Consider the following 13,491-nt stretch of genomic DNA (forward strand, 5'->3'; position numbering starts at 1 on the left):
ATTACTAATAAACATAATAGTTTTGTACAACCTGAAAACCTGAGCAAGGGAGTGATGTTCACGCTGCAATGAAAAATTAACATAAAACCTGTGGCACAAGTCATATTGTGTTTTCCAACATTCAAATAATGCTAAAATCTGCATTAAAGTGATCTCCGACTGCTAAAACAGTTTAAAAATGCATTACTATTCCCGGTAAAGCAAATAGCACAAGATGTGACCAAGCAGTTTGATTGGCTCACATGCTAATACTAAAGCCAAACGTGCAATATATTTGCAGATATACGGTAGCTGCAATGCTAACTCCATGGACTAGCTTAGCATTAAAAAAATGACCCTGGCAAAAATGTGAAATGACATGAAAATGTGAAATAAATATATAGGCATAGAAATATCTACAATCAATGTAAGCATGCTATAGAATAAAAAAGGACCACCTTTGGCAGGATGTTTGAGATTGAGGCTTTTGTTGCTTTGAGATTGTGGCGCAAGGAAAAGCTAACCAGGCCCAGCCAGGGAACACAAGCCGAAGGAGGGGGAGGAGCTCTTTCAGGACTAGTCCATCTTGTACTGAAATGAAGGGGTGAATGTTGTGATAGAGTGTGTGGGCAGCAGTGCATTATAGTATGTGGCAGCATTATAACATTATGTTATACTGAAGCAATAATATACCACTTTCATTAAATTAGGACTTCCTTTACCGCTATAGTTCTAACGTCTTGGTCTAACATAGCTTAGCATAGCATAGTAAATGGCATTGATAAATATGTGTTCCAACAGTGCTGTGCAACCAGAATATACAGGTATGTATGTCCATGTACAAAGATAGAAATAAGTGTGAACTATGTGAAACATTGACGTCCAGCAGGGAGATTTGCGAGATTGAGGCCTTTGACGCTTAATCATAGTGGGGGAAGGGAGAGGCTGTGCATGCCTGCTGGAAAACATAAAAGGAGGAGGAGCTTTGAGGACTAGACCATGTTGTTGCAAGTAGAGGTGCATCCTGGGATAGGATATGAGGTTACCTTGTAACATGGGCTAAATAAAAACCTTCATGTTCATGAATCCAGATGTAGAAATCTGAATTCTATAAACACAAAAAGAAGAAAGTACTTTACATATGAAAATATATATTTCTGTCTCTGTAAACAGTAGATCCTGTATGGATGTCATAGATAGAAATCTGATGTCTGTAGCGTGCTGCGGTGTAGCGCGGTGATAATCAAGATCAACTCTAGCTAGCAGCGCACAGACAGAAGGGGAGTAGATTGCACCCGCAGTTGCGTAGCAACACCCCTCCCCCAACTCTAGCACGGACTAGTACACTATATGGAAATCTACTTCCAGCATGGACTAAACCATTCTGAAAGAGGGCAGGGGGGGAGAGAGAGAAATGTCCTTTTCCAATGTGAACCAAGGATATAAAGGTCAAAGATAATATACCAGAGGTTGAATTGTTTCTGTGAATTTAAAAACACTAGAGAAGCTGTTCTCTCGTTCCCAGTGGTAACCTGAGACTTGGGTAACGACGCTCGGCATGGTTATAGTGGAGTTTGTCCGCTATCTTTCTCCAGGGGTGGGTTATTCCTACTCTTTTTATTCATTTGCACAAAAAACATTTTTAAAGAATCGGAACTTCACTTTGTCTGAATCCAAAATGCCTCTTTCATAACAAATCAAGAATAGGAGCAACCGAATGAGCCAGACATTTCCAAAAATAATCACAACACACAACATACATGAAGACCTGCCTCATGGAAAAAAAATGAGAGCATAAGGGGAGGAGCCTACTTTCAACGGTTCCATTTTTTTCCCTCATCAGTCAATTTTAAAGCTATTATATCCGGTCTCTCCGGTCTCCAAATGCAGAGAATGAGTGAAAACAATAGCTCTAAAATGTGCCATAAAAATGAAAATTCTACAACAGACAGACAGCTTCCTTGTGAAACACACATACACCCCTCCCTTTCTTTTCACATATAGAATGAAGAGGCAAACATTACTTACAGTAAAAGACAATTAATTAGCATAGGAAGTGATTGGCAAATCTCAACAGAAAATGTATATTTTGTCAGGTATTCTTAACAATATCAGGAAAAAGGGCAGTTAGCCAACGATCGCATGTTAGCCTTGAGCCTGGTATGGAACCGCAGCACAGGCAGGAACACGACAAAGCCTCCATTTGCACTCCCCCACAGAGGGCAGGGCTGTTATTGAATGGACTGAACCATTTCAACTCAGGGGTGGTAGCTTCACTAAAAGAGGTGAGAATAAGGACAACCTTTGATTATAATTTACTGGAAATTCAAATTCCGTTGTTTTTTTTTTTCAATATAGCTGTTGATCACAAAAAAATTGTTTAACTTGATATATAATTAATGTATTGTATGTATTAATTAATATATTAAGACATGTGGACTGTGATTAAAATGAATTTAATAAAATCAGGAAGACCTATTTGAAGTTAAATAAAACAGGCTGCATGCTTGTTCTGTGCCCATCCCCCCACTTTGTGAGCGTGCAGAAACACAAAATGGCCACCAGTTCTCCTGTGAGCAGCATGAGACATACACTGCTGAGTCCTTCAACCGACTCCGCCTACCACGCAGGAAGAAGAAAAAAAAAATCAAAGAAACAAGAAACCGTATCAACAGAAATCTGCATTGTCACGTATGAATGTGGTTAGAAAACGGACATAACGTTTCTAGACCTGTTTTTGTTTTTGCTGAGACCATGCTCCATGTTATAACTGTTTATATACAAGTGTAAAACAAAGAGAAACATTTTCATACCAGTTTTGATCACTGATGAGGTGGAGTCAAATGGTTGAACCCAAACTTTGCAGGTTGACATAACATGGTATCTTGGACTTTCACACACTCTCTTACTTTTCAAAAACAATATACTGTATTTAGTATAAATGGGTTAATATGTACATTGAAATAAAAACGCAATCCAGAGCTCCGAGAGTGTGCATTCCAACAATAATGCGCATGGTGCATATGGTTCCCCTCCCCCCATCCGCCCTCACAGTGCTCATCTGGATTCACTGAAACTCAAAATGGCCACTAGGTCTGCTTGCGCGCTGAGCCTGCTACATTGAGCATGCCTGATGTTACAAGAGCAAAATAAAAGCAATCGCATTGTTTGCATAGCCGTGACCTACATAATATAATAATCTGATCATACATCATAGACACAAAAACGAAGCAAATGTTACACGATTATCCTTACGATAATTGTGTTCTCTTTCTCTGCAGGTTCAGCCTGTTTTATACTAGTTTTGTTTATACTTTATGCTAGTCTATGAATATAAAACTAACCAGAGTTGAACTATTAGTTGGGCTTTCCTGTAACATGTTTTCCATGTAAGTCTATCTGCCACACAGACAAAAACGTATCGCCAAATACAAAACCACATGTTTAGAATGTGTGTACGGTTTATTCCACTAACCACAGTGCAAGACCACGTGGCAGTGTGCCAAGATGGAATTAACAAAATAAAAACAAAATTCTGACTTATCGTACAAACAAGCTAAGGATTTGCAATTCAAAAGCACCGCCTCCTAAAATGCCAAACTGAAGTGCGCATGATTTCCTGTCCTTAGTCCACAAGCTAGCACAGGCTGATTAGAAGGAAAAAGGGGAAGAAAAGGTGGGGGATGGTAGCAGCGCTAGTTTTCACTCAGCGCATGTCAAGTATTCTTTAGCGCTGCTCTACTGCAGAAACTCTTTATATGCGTGGAAAAAAACAACAGAAATGTACATTAACTGCATAATGTTACAGAATGAACAGAATCAATCAAGATGGCAAAGCAGTGCCAACCAGGTTCTCCCAAAAAATTAATGCTATCCAGTAAATGTACAGTGCATGTGTGGCCGTGTTCATTGATGTTTTATAGTGTAAGAAGCAGTTTTGAAAATGCAAACTATGAAAGTTTTACAGTTTGAGTACAGCTAGCATCAAACAGGCGGGTCTGAAATCAAGCGACAGAGACAGAGCGGCAACACCCCTCCCCCACAGCAGCAGCCTGCCTGCTCCAGTTGGAAGTTTTACAGGCCAGCACGGACTAAACCACTTCGGTACAAATGGGTTCTCGACAGAGAACATCTTAAGCACTGAAATGCACATCTTAGTCTATCTCATCCATGTATTATATTTCATAAATCCATAAAGCCAGTTGTTTGTGTCTCCTTGCTTCCGAGTTCCGACATTATTCCAAATGTAGCAACCCTGTGGTTTCATCTACAAAAACTACGTACAAGACTTTGTCAAAGTGTGCTAAAATGGGCATGTGACAATATTAAAAATCTTTAAAAAATAAAATACATTTTCAGTTACAGCACAGACAAACAACATTTTGCTATTTTAAAAGCACCACCTTAATAGACGTGTGATAATCTTGAAAAATATACATTTTCTGCCATAGCATAAAGAAGTAAAGAACTTGCAATCTAAAGCACCGCCTCCTTCTTTCACAAGCTAGCACAGGCTGATTAGAAGGAAAAAAGGGAAGAAAAGGTGGGGGATGGTAGAAGCGCTAGTTTTCACTCGGCGCATGTCGAGTATTCTTTAGCATGGCTCTACTGCGGAAGTGTGTGCAAAAAACAAATAAAAATGCATGTAAATCCTACAATGCTACATAATAAACACAAGTGCCAAGGTTACAATGGAGTGCAAACAAAGTTATCTTTTTTTAAAAACAATGTTATCCAATTAACATAAGTTGTTCTGTGATGTTTTATCATGCTTTTTTAAATGACTGTGAAAACGTCAATGTTGTAGTACAGCTACCACCAAACAGACGGGTCTGAAATCAAGAGGCAGACAGCGGCAACACCCCTCCCCCACAGCAGCAGCAACCTGCCTGCTTCAGTTGGAAGTTTTACAGTCCAGCCTGGACTAAACCATTGGAGCACAAAGGGGGTGTCAACAGAAAATGGCTAAAGCAGTGAAATGCATATCTTATCTTATCTGTTTAGTTCATAGGAATAAAAAAAACAGCTGTCTCTGTGTTTTTGCTTCAGATTTCTGACATTGTTCCCAAAGTAAAAAACATATTTATATTTATTGTACCCAATGCTTTCATATCGTAACCATAGTGAGAGAACCTGAAAATGTGCCAGTCTTCAACATTTCTGTTATAGTAACCAAAGAATTAGCAATAAACTAGCACAGCCCTCTAGCCTGCCAAATGGGAGTGCACATGATTTGCTTTCCTTTCGTCACAGGCTAGCACAGGCTGATTAGAAGGAAAAAGGGGGAAGAAAAGGTGGGGGATGGTAGCATGGTAGCGGTGCTAGTTTTCCCTCAGTGCTAGTTTCAGCGCTAGCTTCCCTCATTCTTCATCGCTACCATACTATGGAAGCTCTCCTTACAGGTGCAAAAACAACAAAAATGCTGACCCATAATGCTACACAATGAACAGAAGCATCAAGAATTGTCATCAAAGCCCCCCTCATGAAGAGAATAAAAGGCAAAGCTATTCAGTCAATGTATATTGGATATAGTCCTTGGTACAAATGGTACAAAGCGGCTTTTTAATATCTATGAAAGTTTTACGTTTGGACTAGAGCTAGCACCAAATAGGCGGGTCTGACGTCAAGAACAAGAGACAGAGCGGTAACACCCCTCCCCCCACAGCAGCAACCGGTTTGTTCCGGTTTGAGGTGTTACAGTACAGCCTGGACTAAACCATTGAAGAACAAAGGTAACACCCCTCCCCCGCAGCAGCAACCGGTTTGCTCCAGTTGGAGGTTTTACAGTCCGGCCTGGACTAAACCATTGCAGAACAAAGGGGAATTCAACAGACAAGGGCTAAAGCTATGGACAATTCTAAGGCTATCTTGGTTATGTCGATCTTCAACTCCACATTTTCCTTCAAAACTTTCAAAGACAATTATTTCCTTCTCTCTTGTTTTTTTCATTTGGAACTCGTATTGGTACATGTTTGTATATTGTACATAGATATAGCTTTTGAGTGTTAAGTTGCTGTGTGACGAATTTAACACGGTGGGTCAGGCTGTATTGGTATACTGTTACATATAATGACCTCCTGCGATTTCCAGTGGGTTGACAAGCTTGTTGTGAGATCACTCATCCTTGAGATTGGCGCTCTTTATTGGCGCCTGACGAATAAAGAGCGTTTCTTCATTGACTTGTGCGTGGCAAATATTTCAATAATTGGTAGTACTTCTAGAGTAAAGAAAAGGTCATTAAATTGGAATTTAGCCATAAATTAGCTGCAGGGTGGAAAGTTTAAGAAATAAGTGGAGACTTATACACCAGAATTTACGGTATTCAGTTGTGAAATGATACAACACTATGTGAAAGCTCACACATCTCACAGCCTTTGAAAATCCATTGCCGAAAGCTAACTTGCTAAAAGAGGCAAGCATCAGGCAGAAGTAGTTGGAGTTGCAAATCCCAAATTAAGAGAAAAATGGACATGGACAAAACTGGACGATCAACCAAACTATTGCTGAAGCCTGATGCCTTTCCAACGTTACTTGGCTCACCAGTCTGGTGTTGCTAATAGCCTTTTCCACCACAAATCGGTGGATCTACCAGATCTACCCACGGGCAGTCCCACAAGAATGTGTATATACCACATTTCGACTACCAGTGTTGTGTCAAGATTGTCTACACACAGTAAACGTGGACCTACATCACCACCCTTTGAGTTCACTCATATGGTTGGACTGAATTAAAACAGAAATCAAAGGACATACAACTGGAATAGGTGCAGATTCTGGAAGATCTAGAAACCTTCACCTTTGTTGACCACTTGTATTTAATTACTGAATAAAAACATGACGCAAAAGACAGTTTCAATGCGCACCCCTACCCACTGAATATAGCGACTATGCCAGTAAATGGCCAATGCGGTTCTCTTCTATGTATGAGGTGTGTTATTAAGCGAAGATGAAATTGTTGTTACAGTAGCATTATTAATGAAGCAAAACAATCTTCCAATACATTGTCACCGATATGCCTGACTAACATTTCTGCTACTCGAAGCATTAGTATCTAACTTCCATCGGTGATCGCCGGTGCTTGTAAAGTTGGCTTTACAGTAAATGCAAACAGTAAATGGTCTTTCACTTGTTTTCCACCCCCAAGGCGCTCAAAGGGCTGTGAAACTGTTAGCACATTACCTACTGATGACGCAGCATCAGGAGCAACTGGAGGTTCAGTATCTTGCCCAAGGGTACTTCAACATGATCACAGCAGGACAACTACTCTACCAACTGAGCCATGCCGGTCGGTGATTCAGGATGAAGACAAGTCTGAACATCCATGTTTTTTGATCTTACAAATCTTAAGTAACTCTCATCAAACATTAACATGGCGGCACGCGCCGAGGTAGGTTGGATTGCAAGGTTTACATTGTGCGTAAAGCACTTAATGATCTGTTCCGATAATCCCTCACACAAAGCCAATTCCTTATTACTGTGCGATCCTTCCTTGTACCGATACCATTGTTCACGGTCTGATTGGCTTCTGGCTGCTTAATGTTTAATACAACTCAAGTCTGACCGTAGTAACGCCACAGTGGAGTCAATCTCTCTGAGAACAACCGGAAGAGAATTCAGTACATGAAGATTTGTCAGCAATAATTGGTCCTGTATAAACAACATAGCACTTGATAGAGCTGCCAAGTATGAACTACGAAAAGTACGAAAAGACTCCTTGGAATTCCTTCATTAGATAGTGGGGTACTTCCTGGTTTTCTTGGATGACGACAGATGCTGCAAACATAGGGCGGCCTCATTATTTCATCTAGTGGGTGGGTGGTTCCTAAGTATAATTCCTGAGTCCGAATCTTTATCCAGAGCTCGGCAAAAGCTACTCGGTGCTTCATTGGCTGGGGAAGTACCCTTCTAGGTTATTTGGAAAACTGGTTTGCAGTTCTTCCGAATACTGCTAATTAATCAAGGTCCATACCAACAACCATATTTCCTATCTTTTCCTTCAGTCGTGACCGATGGGCAATGGTAAAGAGTCACATCAGTAAAACCATCAAAAGCTAACCTAGTAGGCCAGATGGTTTAACAAATGTATCTTTCAGAAAGAGTGGGGACCTGAAACCTTGAACATGAACTATCTGGATCCAATATGACTAACTGAAGACCGGAAGCAAAGTGCCCTTTTTTATCCCTGGTTTAGTGAAGATACATTTGATAATTATATGGTAGCCTATAGCGACTTCCACTGCTTATAGCTTGTCGCAACTTCTGTTGGCTTTTGGAGCACTTCTGAACTACCTAAAGAAGGAGCAAAGAGGATTTTATACCTGGATGTTTCACAAGATCACACTTTCCAAAAACTGTTGGGAAAAATATTGGACTTTTTGGTGATATGATCAAGGCAAGATCATGGAAGCAGTTGGACATCATTGTTGAAATAGTATCGCCAAAAGATCAGAGCACTTACAAAGAAGCCAATATGATTGTCAAGCATAACAGATGGGGCGGGGGATAGTCGTCCGCTCGTTTTTAATCGCTCTTGCTTGTTTTGCTGCTAAAGGTAAAGATCATGGACAGAGAAGCAATTATGTGCCAATGAGAGCAAGACTCTTTGCATCAAAGCATTTCTGAGCATCCAATCATAATACTTTGATTTCTATCTCATTACTCACTATATTTACATGCGCAAAAGAATACTAGTTGAATTCAGTTGTAAGAACCTTTTTAAAACGCATGTAAACACCCTAATTAGATTGCACCACCGCAAACAAGTTTGCCCCTCGCTCATAAACTCATTACAACCTACAACTGTGTACAGTAGATGGTGGTATACGCGGTAAAGCTGATATTTTGACATGCCTGAAACACAAAGATAGTAGGTCCGCTTTCATGAATGGTTAAGTAAATAAAAAAATAGTCAGATTTGAGAGGCTGAAATCAGGATATTTACATTATTTTTAAATGAAACGATTCATCAATTACCAAAACAGTTTTTGATTAACTGGATAGTCAATTAATCACTGATTAATCATTGCAGTTCTAGTTTATACTATGTTCTAGCTTGATTGGTTCATTTAGAGCTGTTAATACACATGGATTATTATAAATATATTATGTGTGTAAATTATCATTATGTTACTAAAATAGTTTTAATGGGCATATTTCAGATATTTTATAACATTTCATATTTCCGATATTTTTATATCATAATTTTTTAATCGTGATCAATTCATACAAGTGATTATCTGTTTGAAATGATCAAAAATCAGCTGTAGTATTTCCGGCCCATTTTTAAATCAAGTGAATTCTGTGCTGTCTGTGTGGCAGACATCTTGCCGCAGTCCATCGAATGAGTGCAACGTGAAATCGCTCGAGCAGCCATGACCACCAGCCACAGAATCTTAACCTAGTCTGTTGGTCTAACATAAACAAACTAAATTATTCCCAGATCAGACTTGTCATTACTTATGCACTTAAAATCTGTCTGTGTTACCTCAGATCAACAGGTCTAAAATGAAGATTGAGTCGATATCTCCAGTATGCAAGTTGGAGCCTCTACTGAGATGGGCTGTTCAATGATAAATACATAAATATAAATATGTTTTTGAAAAATCTTTACCTTCTACAATATAAACTGAACATATGCACAATGTGATCTGTTACTATGAATTCAGGTAATACAGTCCTGAACGGGGCCAAATTCATCGAACTGCATAAGTATGACTTACGGTCAGTGATTTGGACACAGAACACACATTACTAGTCACTTATGTGTAAATAAATCCCTCCATCTACATAGAGTAGAATGCCGATATTTTAAGGGCACGCTCACAAAACTGCTTGTGTCTGTTGTGCCGCTGAAATTAGGCCACACCCACATTCAAGCCCAGTGTGGCGCATGGAAAATTACTGGATCCTACCACTTTACATACAGAGGGGTGGATGACTGAAAATGTACCTGGAACAAATTCTGCTGTCAGAGGGGCTTCAACCCAAAAACCTTGTATTGAAAAAAAACACTAGTGTTTTTAGTAACATATTTTTTTCATACATAAAGAGTTAAAATTAATCTGTTATTTCTGTAAAATAACACTGGCACGTGTACTCCAAGATCAACAACTTCTTGGCCAATTTGTTCCTGTTTTTGTCCTTGTCTCACTCTCTCACCTCTGCAGTATGCTGTGCCTCGTGAGTCGTTCAAGCACCAACAATTCAATCCAATAAGACATACAATGAATACCATGAAATATACAGAAATCATACATTGTGCAAACTAGTTTGTGTCGGTTTTATCGCTTACTTCACCAATCATAGCAGCAACCTGCATGCAAGGGTGTGTTAAAAAGCAACAAATGGGAAAGATTCCGACCCTTTCACGTGGGACCTTTTGCAGCTAAAAAACGACTAAAAAGTGAAAAACATCTTGAACATGGTCTCGAAGTTATTTCTACAATTCGCCCAAACACAGAAACCTGCTGCAAACAATCAATGCTTTATTAGTTTCGTGTATGCTGAGCATTACCTGGTTGTGATGGTGGGGAAGGCAACACGATATCGGGGTGTTTGGATTTAAGGTGCTCGTGGATTCTTTGGCTGTGAAACATGAGCCTGGTTTTGCATGCTAATTTTTTTTTTTGCGTCGACTTCTTATCTCGCATAACTTTGCTTCTTGCCCCTAACCCGTAAATTTTATTTCATACTTATTTGCTTTCATGAGGTCTGTCAATTAAAATTTTATTCAGCAGCGCGTCGACAATACCTAATCTTCATCAACAATTTCTGATGACCGACACTAATCTTTAGTGGCGCACGATACCACTGATTTCGCTTCCGATACGATATGCAGTAAAATTCAGGTTGGTATCAGCTATACCAATCGAATAACAATGTTTTGTGCAAATTTACATAATGTGCGTAGTCTATTTCATATTATAGTATAAAAATACAAAACATTTAAATAAAGTATATTGAGTTAACGCAAGCCGCTGTGGTGTAGTGGTTAGTGTTCTGGACTTCGGAGGAAAGGGTTCAAATCTCCACTAGTAGGCATCATTGGTATTCGCCCAGAAGGGCATCTGGAATATAAAGTGCTCAAGCCAAAATCAGCACAAAAAACAGGAACAACTCAAATAAAATATGTGAAGATTGCATTTTTTAATTAAAGAAAATAAGCACATCAATAAAAATAATTCTTAAAATGAAAAGTTTATTCACAATTCGCACATGGATCTGTTAATGATCGGACATCGTTTCACCAGGAAAACTTTTCAGACAAACATGACCTCAAATGACTTTAGTATCAAAAGTGTCCCCGTTTTGATTTGAGTAACGATTTTAGAACATGAAACATGGTATCAGAAATATCAATATTTGAATTAAATTAGCCCAATTGCGAGAATGCATTTTGATGACTCAACCTAGCCGTGTTCTGCAAAGCAGAGTGACAGTGTGCAACAAATCACCAATGTGATGTAGCCTTGAAATTAGTGAGGCTAACAATGTTAGTCGCTCCACTAAGTTCCTTATCCTTGCTTACATGACAGTAAATAAATTACATTTCTTGGAATAGCCAAGCTAGCTTGAATGTATTATCAGTTACACTGTGAGCGCAGGCGTCCGAAAACAACGCATCACGTTACCGCCTATAGAAAAAGAGCCTTTGTAATCTGTTATGTGTTTTGAAATGCTTATATTATAATCTATAGAAGAATATATCGTAATATATATAATTATCGCAACAAGCTGCAATGTAACGCAAAATGGATCACCCATCCTTAGCACTCACACCCGCCAAACATGGACATTAATAGTACACCCTTAGAAAACAAATCATACTCCCAGCCTCTAGGGGGCAACAACATTGCCTGATTTGTTTTTCTTAAGACATTTCTCAGAACTCACGTGAAATTCTTTTAAAACTCTAATTTGAGTTTGGAAACTTACACGAAACCATTTTGTCGGAATGCTTAAAATTGCAAAACCAACAGCGTTAAAGCAATCATTTATCAAAATAAACAAAAGCCAACCGCTAGCCACTAAAAGCGCAACATATAAGCAATTAGGTAAAAGCACAAAAACAAGTGAAAATATGTTGAAATATAAGAGAGAGATTTGTTAAAATGTCACCAAAAGACTCACTAAGCGGCAAACGCTAACAGCTAGTCACCTAAGAGCACAACCTTTAAGGCTCTTAAGTAGAAGCAAGTGATAAAAATGTTTACATATTGAAGCATAATTGAAAGAATTGCCATTTGTTTTAATTAAAATGGCAACAAACAGTATCTCGTGGTTTATGCTAGCTGCAGTACCAGGACTCACCTACAGAGGCGTTGTCACAGTGTTCCCCGATTTTTCTTCTTTCGTTTTTTTTCTATTAAAAAAACTGTCCGCTCCTTCTCCTCGCCTGCTGTGGAGATTGCACCAACGCTACTTCTTAAAAAAAAAAGTCCGATGGCTTGAAAGTGAGAATAAACAACAACCAGCTAGCTGTAGGTGCCACAACGGCAGCAGTCAGGTTTGCTTCTCGCTGTGGCGAGCAGACTACTCTCCAGTCAGTCGTCCTGTCTCCTTCAATCGCTCCTCCTCTTTTGCAACACAAAAAGCCACTGTGGCGCGGAGGCGGGAAGGCTAGAGAGGTCGTGTTGTTGGCGATGGGTGGTGGTGGTGGGGGAGGACCAACAAAAACTCGCGTAAGGGACGTCGTCAGTTTCTTTAATGGATCACAACGAGGTATGTAGCTCTCCAGGGTTAGACCGGCTACCGTTGGACTTCAGAAAGAAACTGGGCTAGATGGTATCCGGACTGCAGTAACACGAAAATGGATGAGAAACACACAGGCGGACTAGCTAGGAACATTAGTATGGGATGGGCGGGGTTTGACTGAGCCAGGACCTGAAGGGGAGGGACTAAATCGAAAGGGGAGGAGTCAACTTATTTGAACAGCAACAAAATGGAGAGAATTAACTAATTTTGTTGTTCACTCTTCATTGCAGTGTAGTCCTGAGTCACCCTGTGACTGTCAACACTCACACAGGTAGGTGAGTTCCCTCCAAAAATAGGCTCCAAAAACAGCCGCTACCGCTAAGAAAACAATCCTGCTTTCCTGTCTTCTCTTCCACCCTAAAAACATTTCACATTTATTAAATTGAAAGGACATATTGGTAGTTATCACATTCTGCTGACATCATGCAGCTGTCAGCCATTTTGTCTACTTGCTTCAAACATGTAGTTCCCCACGAGGCCACCAGGGGGGTATGTCATCCAATCCATTTTTATACAGCTTGGATTCGTTATGGTGCCCTGAGGTGGAGCCTATCCCGGTTGACTTTGGGTGAGAAGTGGTGTACACCATGGACTGTTAGCAGCCAATCACAGGACACACAGGAATAAACAAGCATTCACACCTATTGACAATTTAGAGTCTCCAATTACCCCAGTGCCTGGGGGGGGCGGGGGGTGTAAGAGGCACGAAGGACTTCCTGCCAAAATGTGTGAATTTATCATACTCAGCGTGCAATTTGA

At 39.8% G+C, this 13,491-nt stretch overlaps 1 protein-coding gene across 4 annotated transcripts in view; it reads right to left on the reverse strand.

The window, feature by feature from the left end:
- The window catches only part of atf7ip (activating transcription factor 7 interacting protein), a 35,956-nt gene extending 23,106 nt beyond the window's left edge, over positions 1-12,850 (reverse strand). The window contains exon 1 of one of the 4 annotated variants that reach the window (XM_058070503.2): positions 12,289-12,850. Coding sequence is in view for 2 of the 4 variants with exons in the window: in XM_078793318.1 (XP_078649444.1) it covers positions 438-620 (183 nt within the window). In the remaining 2 variants the exon portion in view is untranslated. Of the gene's footprint in view, positions 1-437; positions 636-8,297; positions 8,318-8,437; positions 8,480-12,288 lie in introns of those variants that run through there. The other 3 variants (XM_058070494.2, XM_058070528.2, XM_078793318.1) reach the window with 3 other exon arrangements.
- Positions 12,851-13,491: the final 641 nt, after the last annotated feature.

The sequence above is a fragment of the Doryrhamphus excisus genome, linkage group LG9 (genome assembly GCF_037039965.1).
Source record: "Doryrhamphus excisus strain RoL-2023G ecotype Guam linkage group LG9, RoL_Dexc_Guam_v1.1, whole genome shotgun sequence".
NCBI lineage: Eukaryota > Metazoa > Chordata > Actinopteri > Syngnathiformes > Syngnathidae > Doryrhamphus > Doryrhamphus excisus.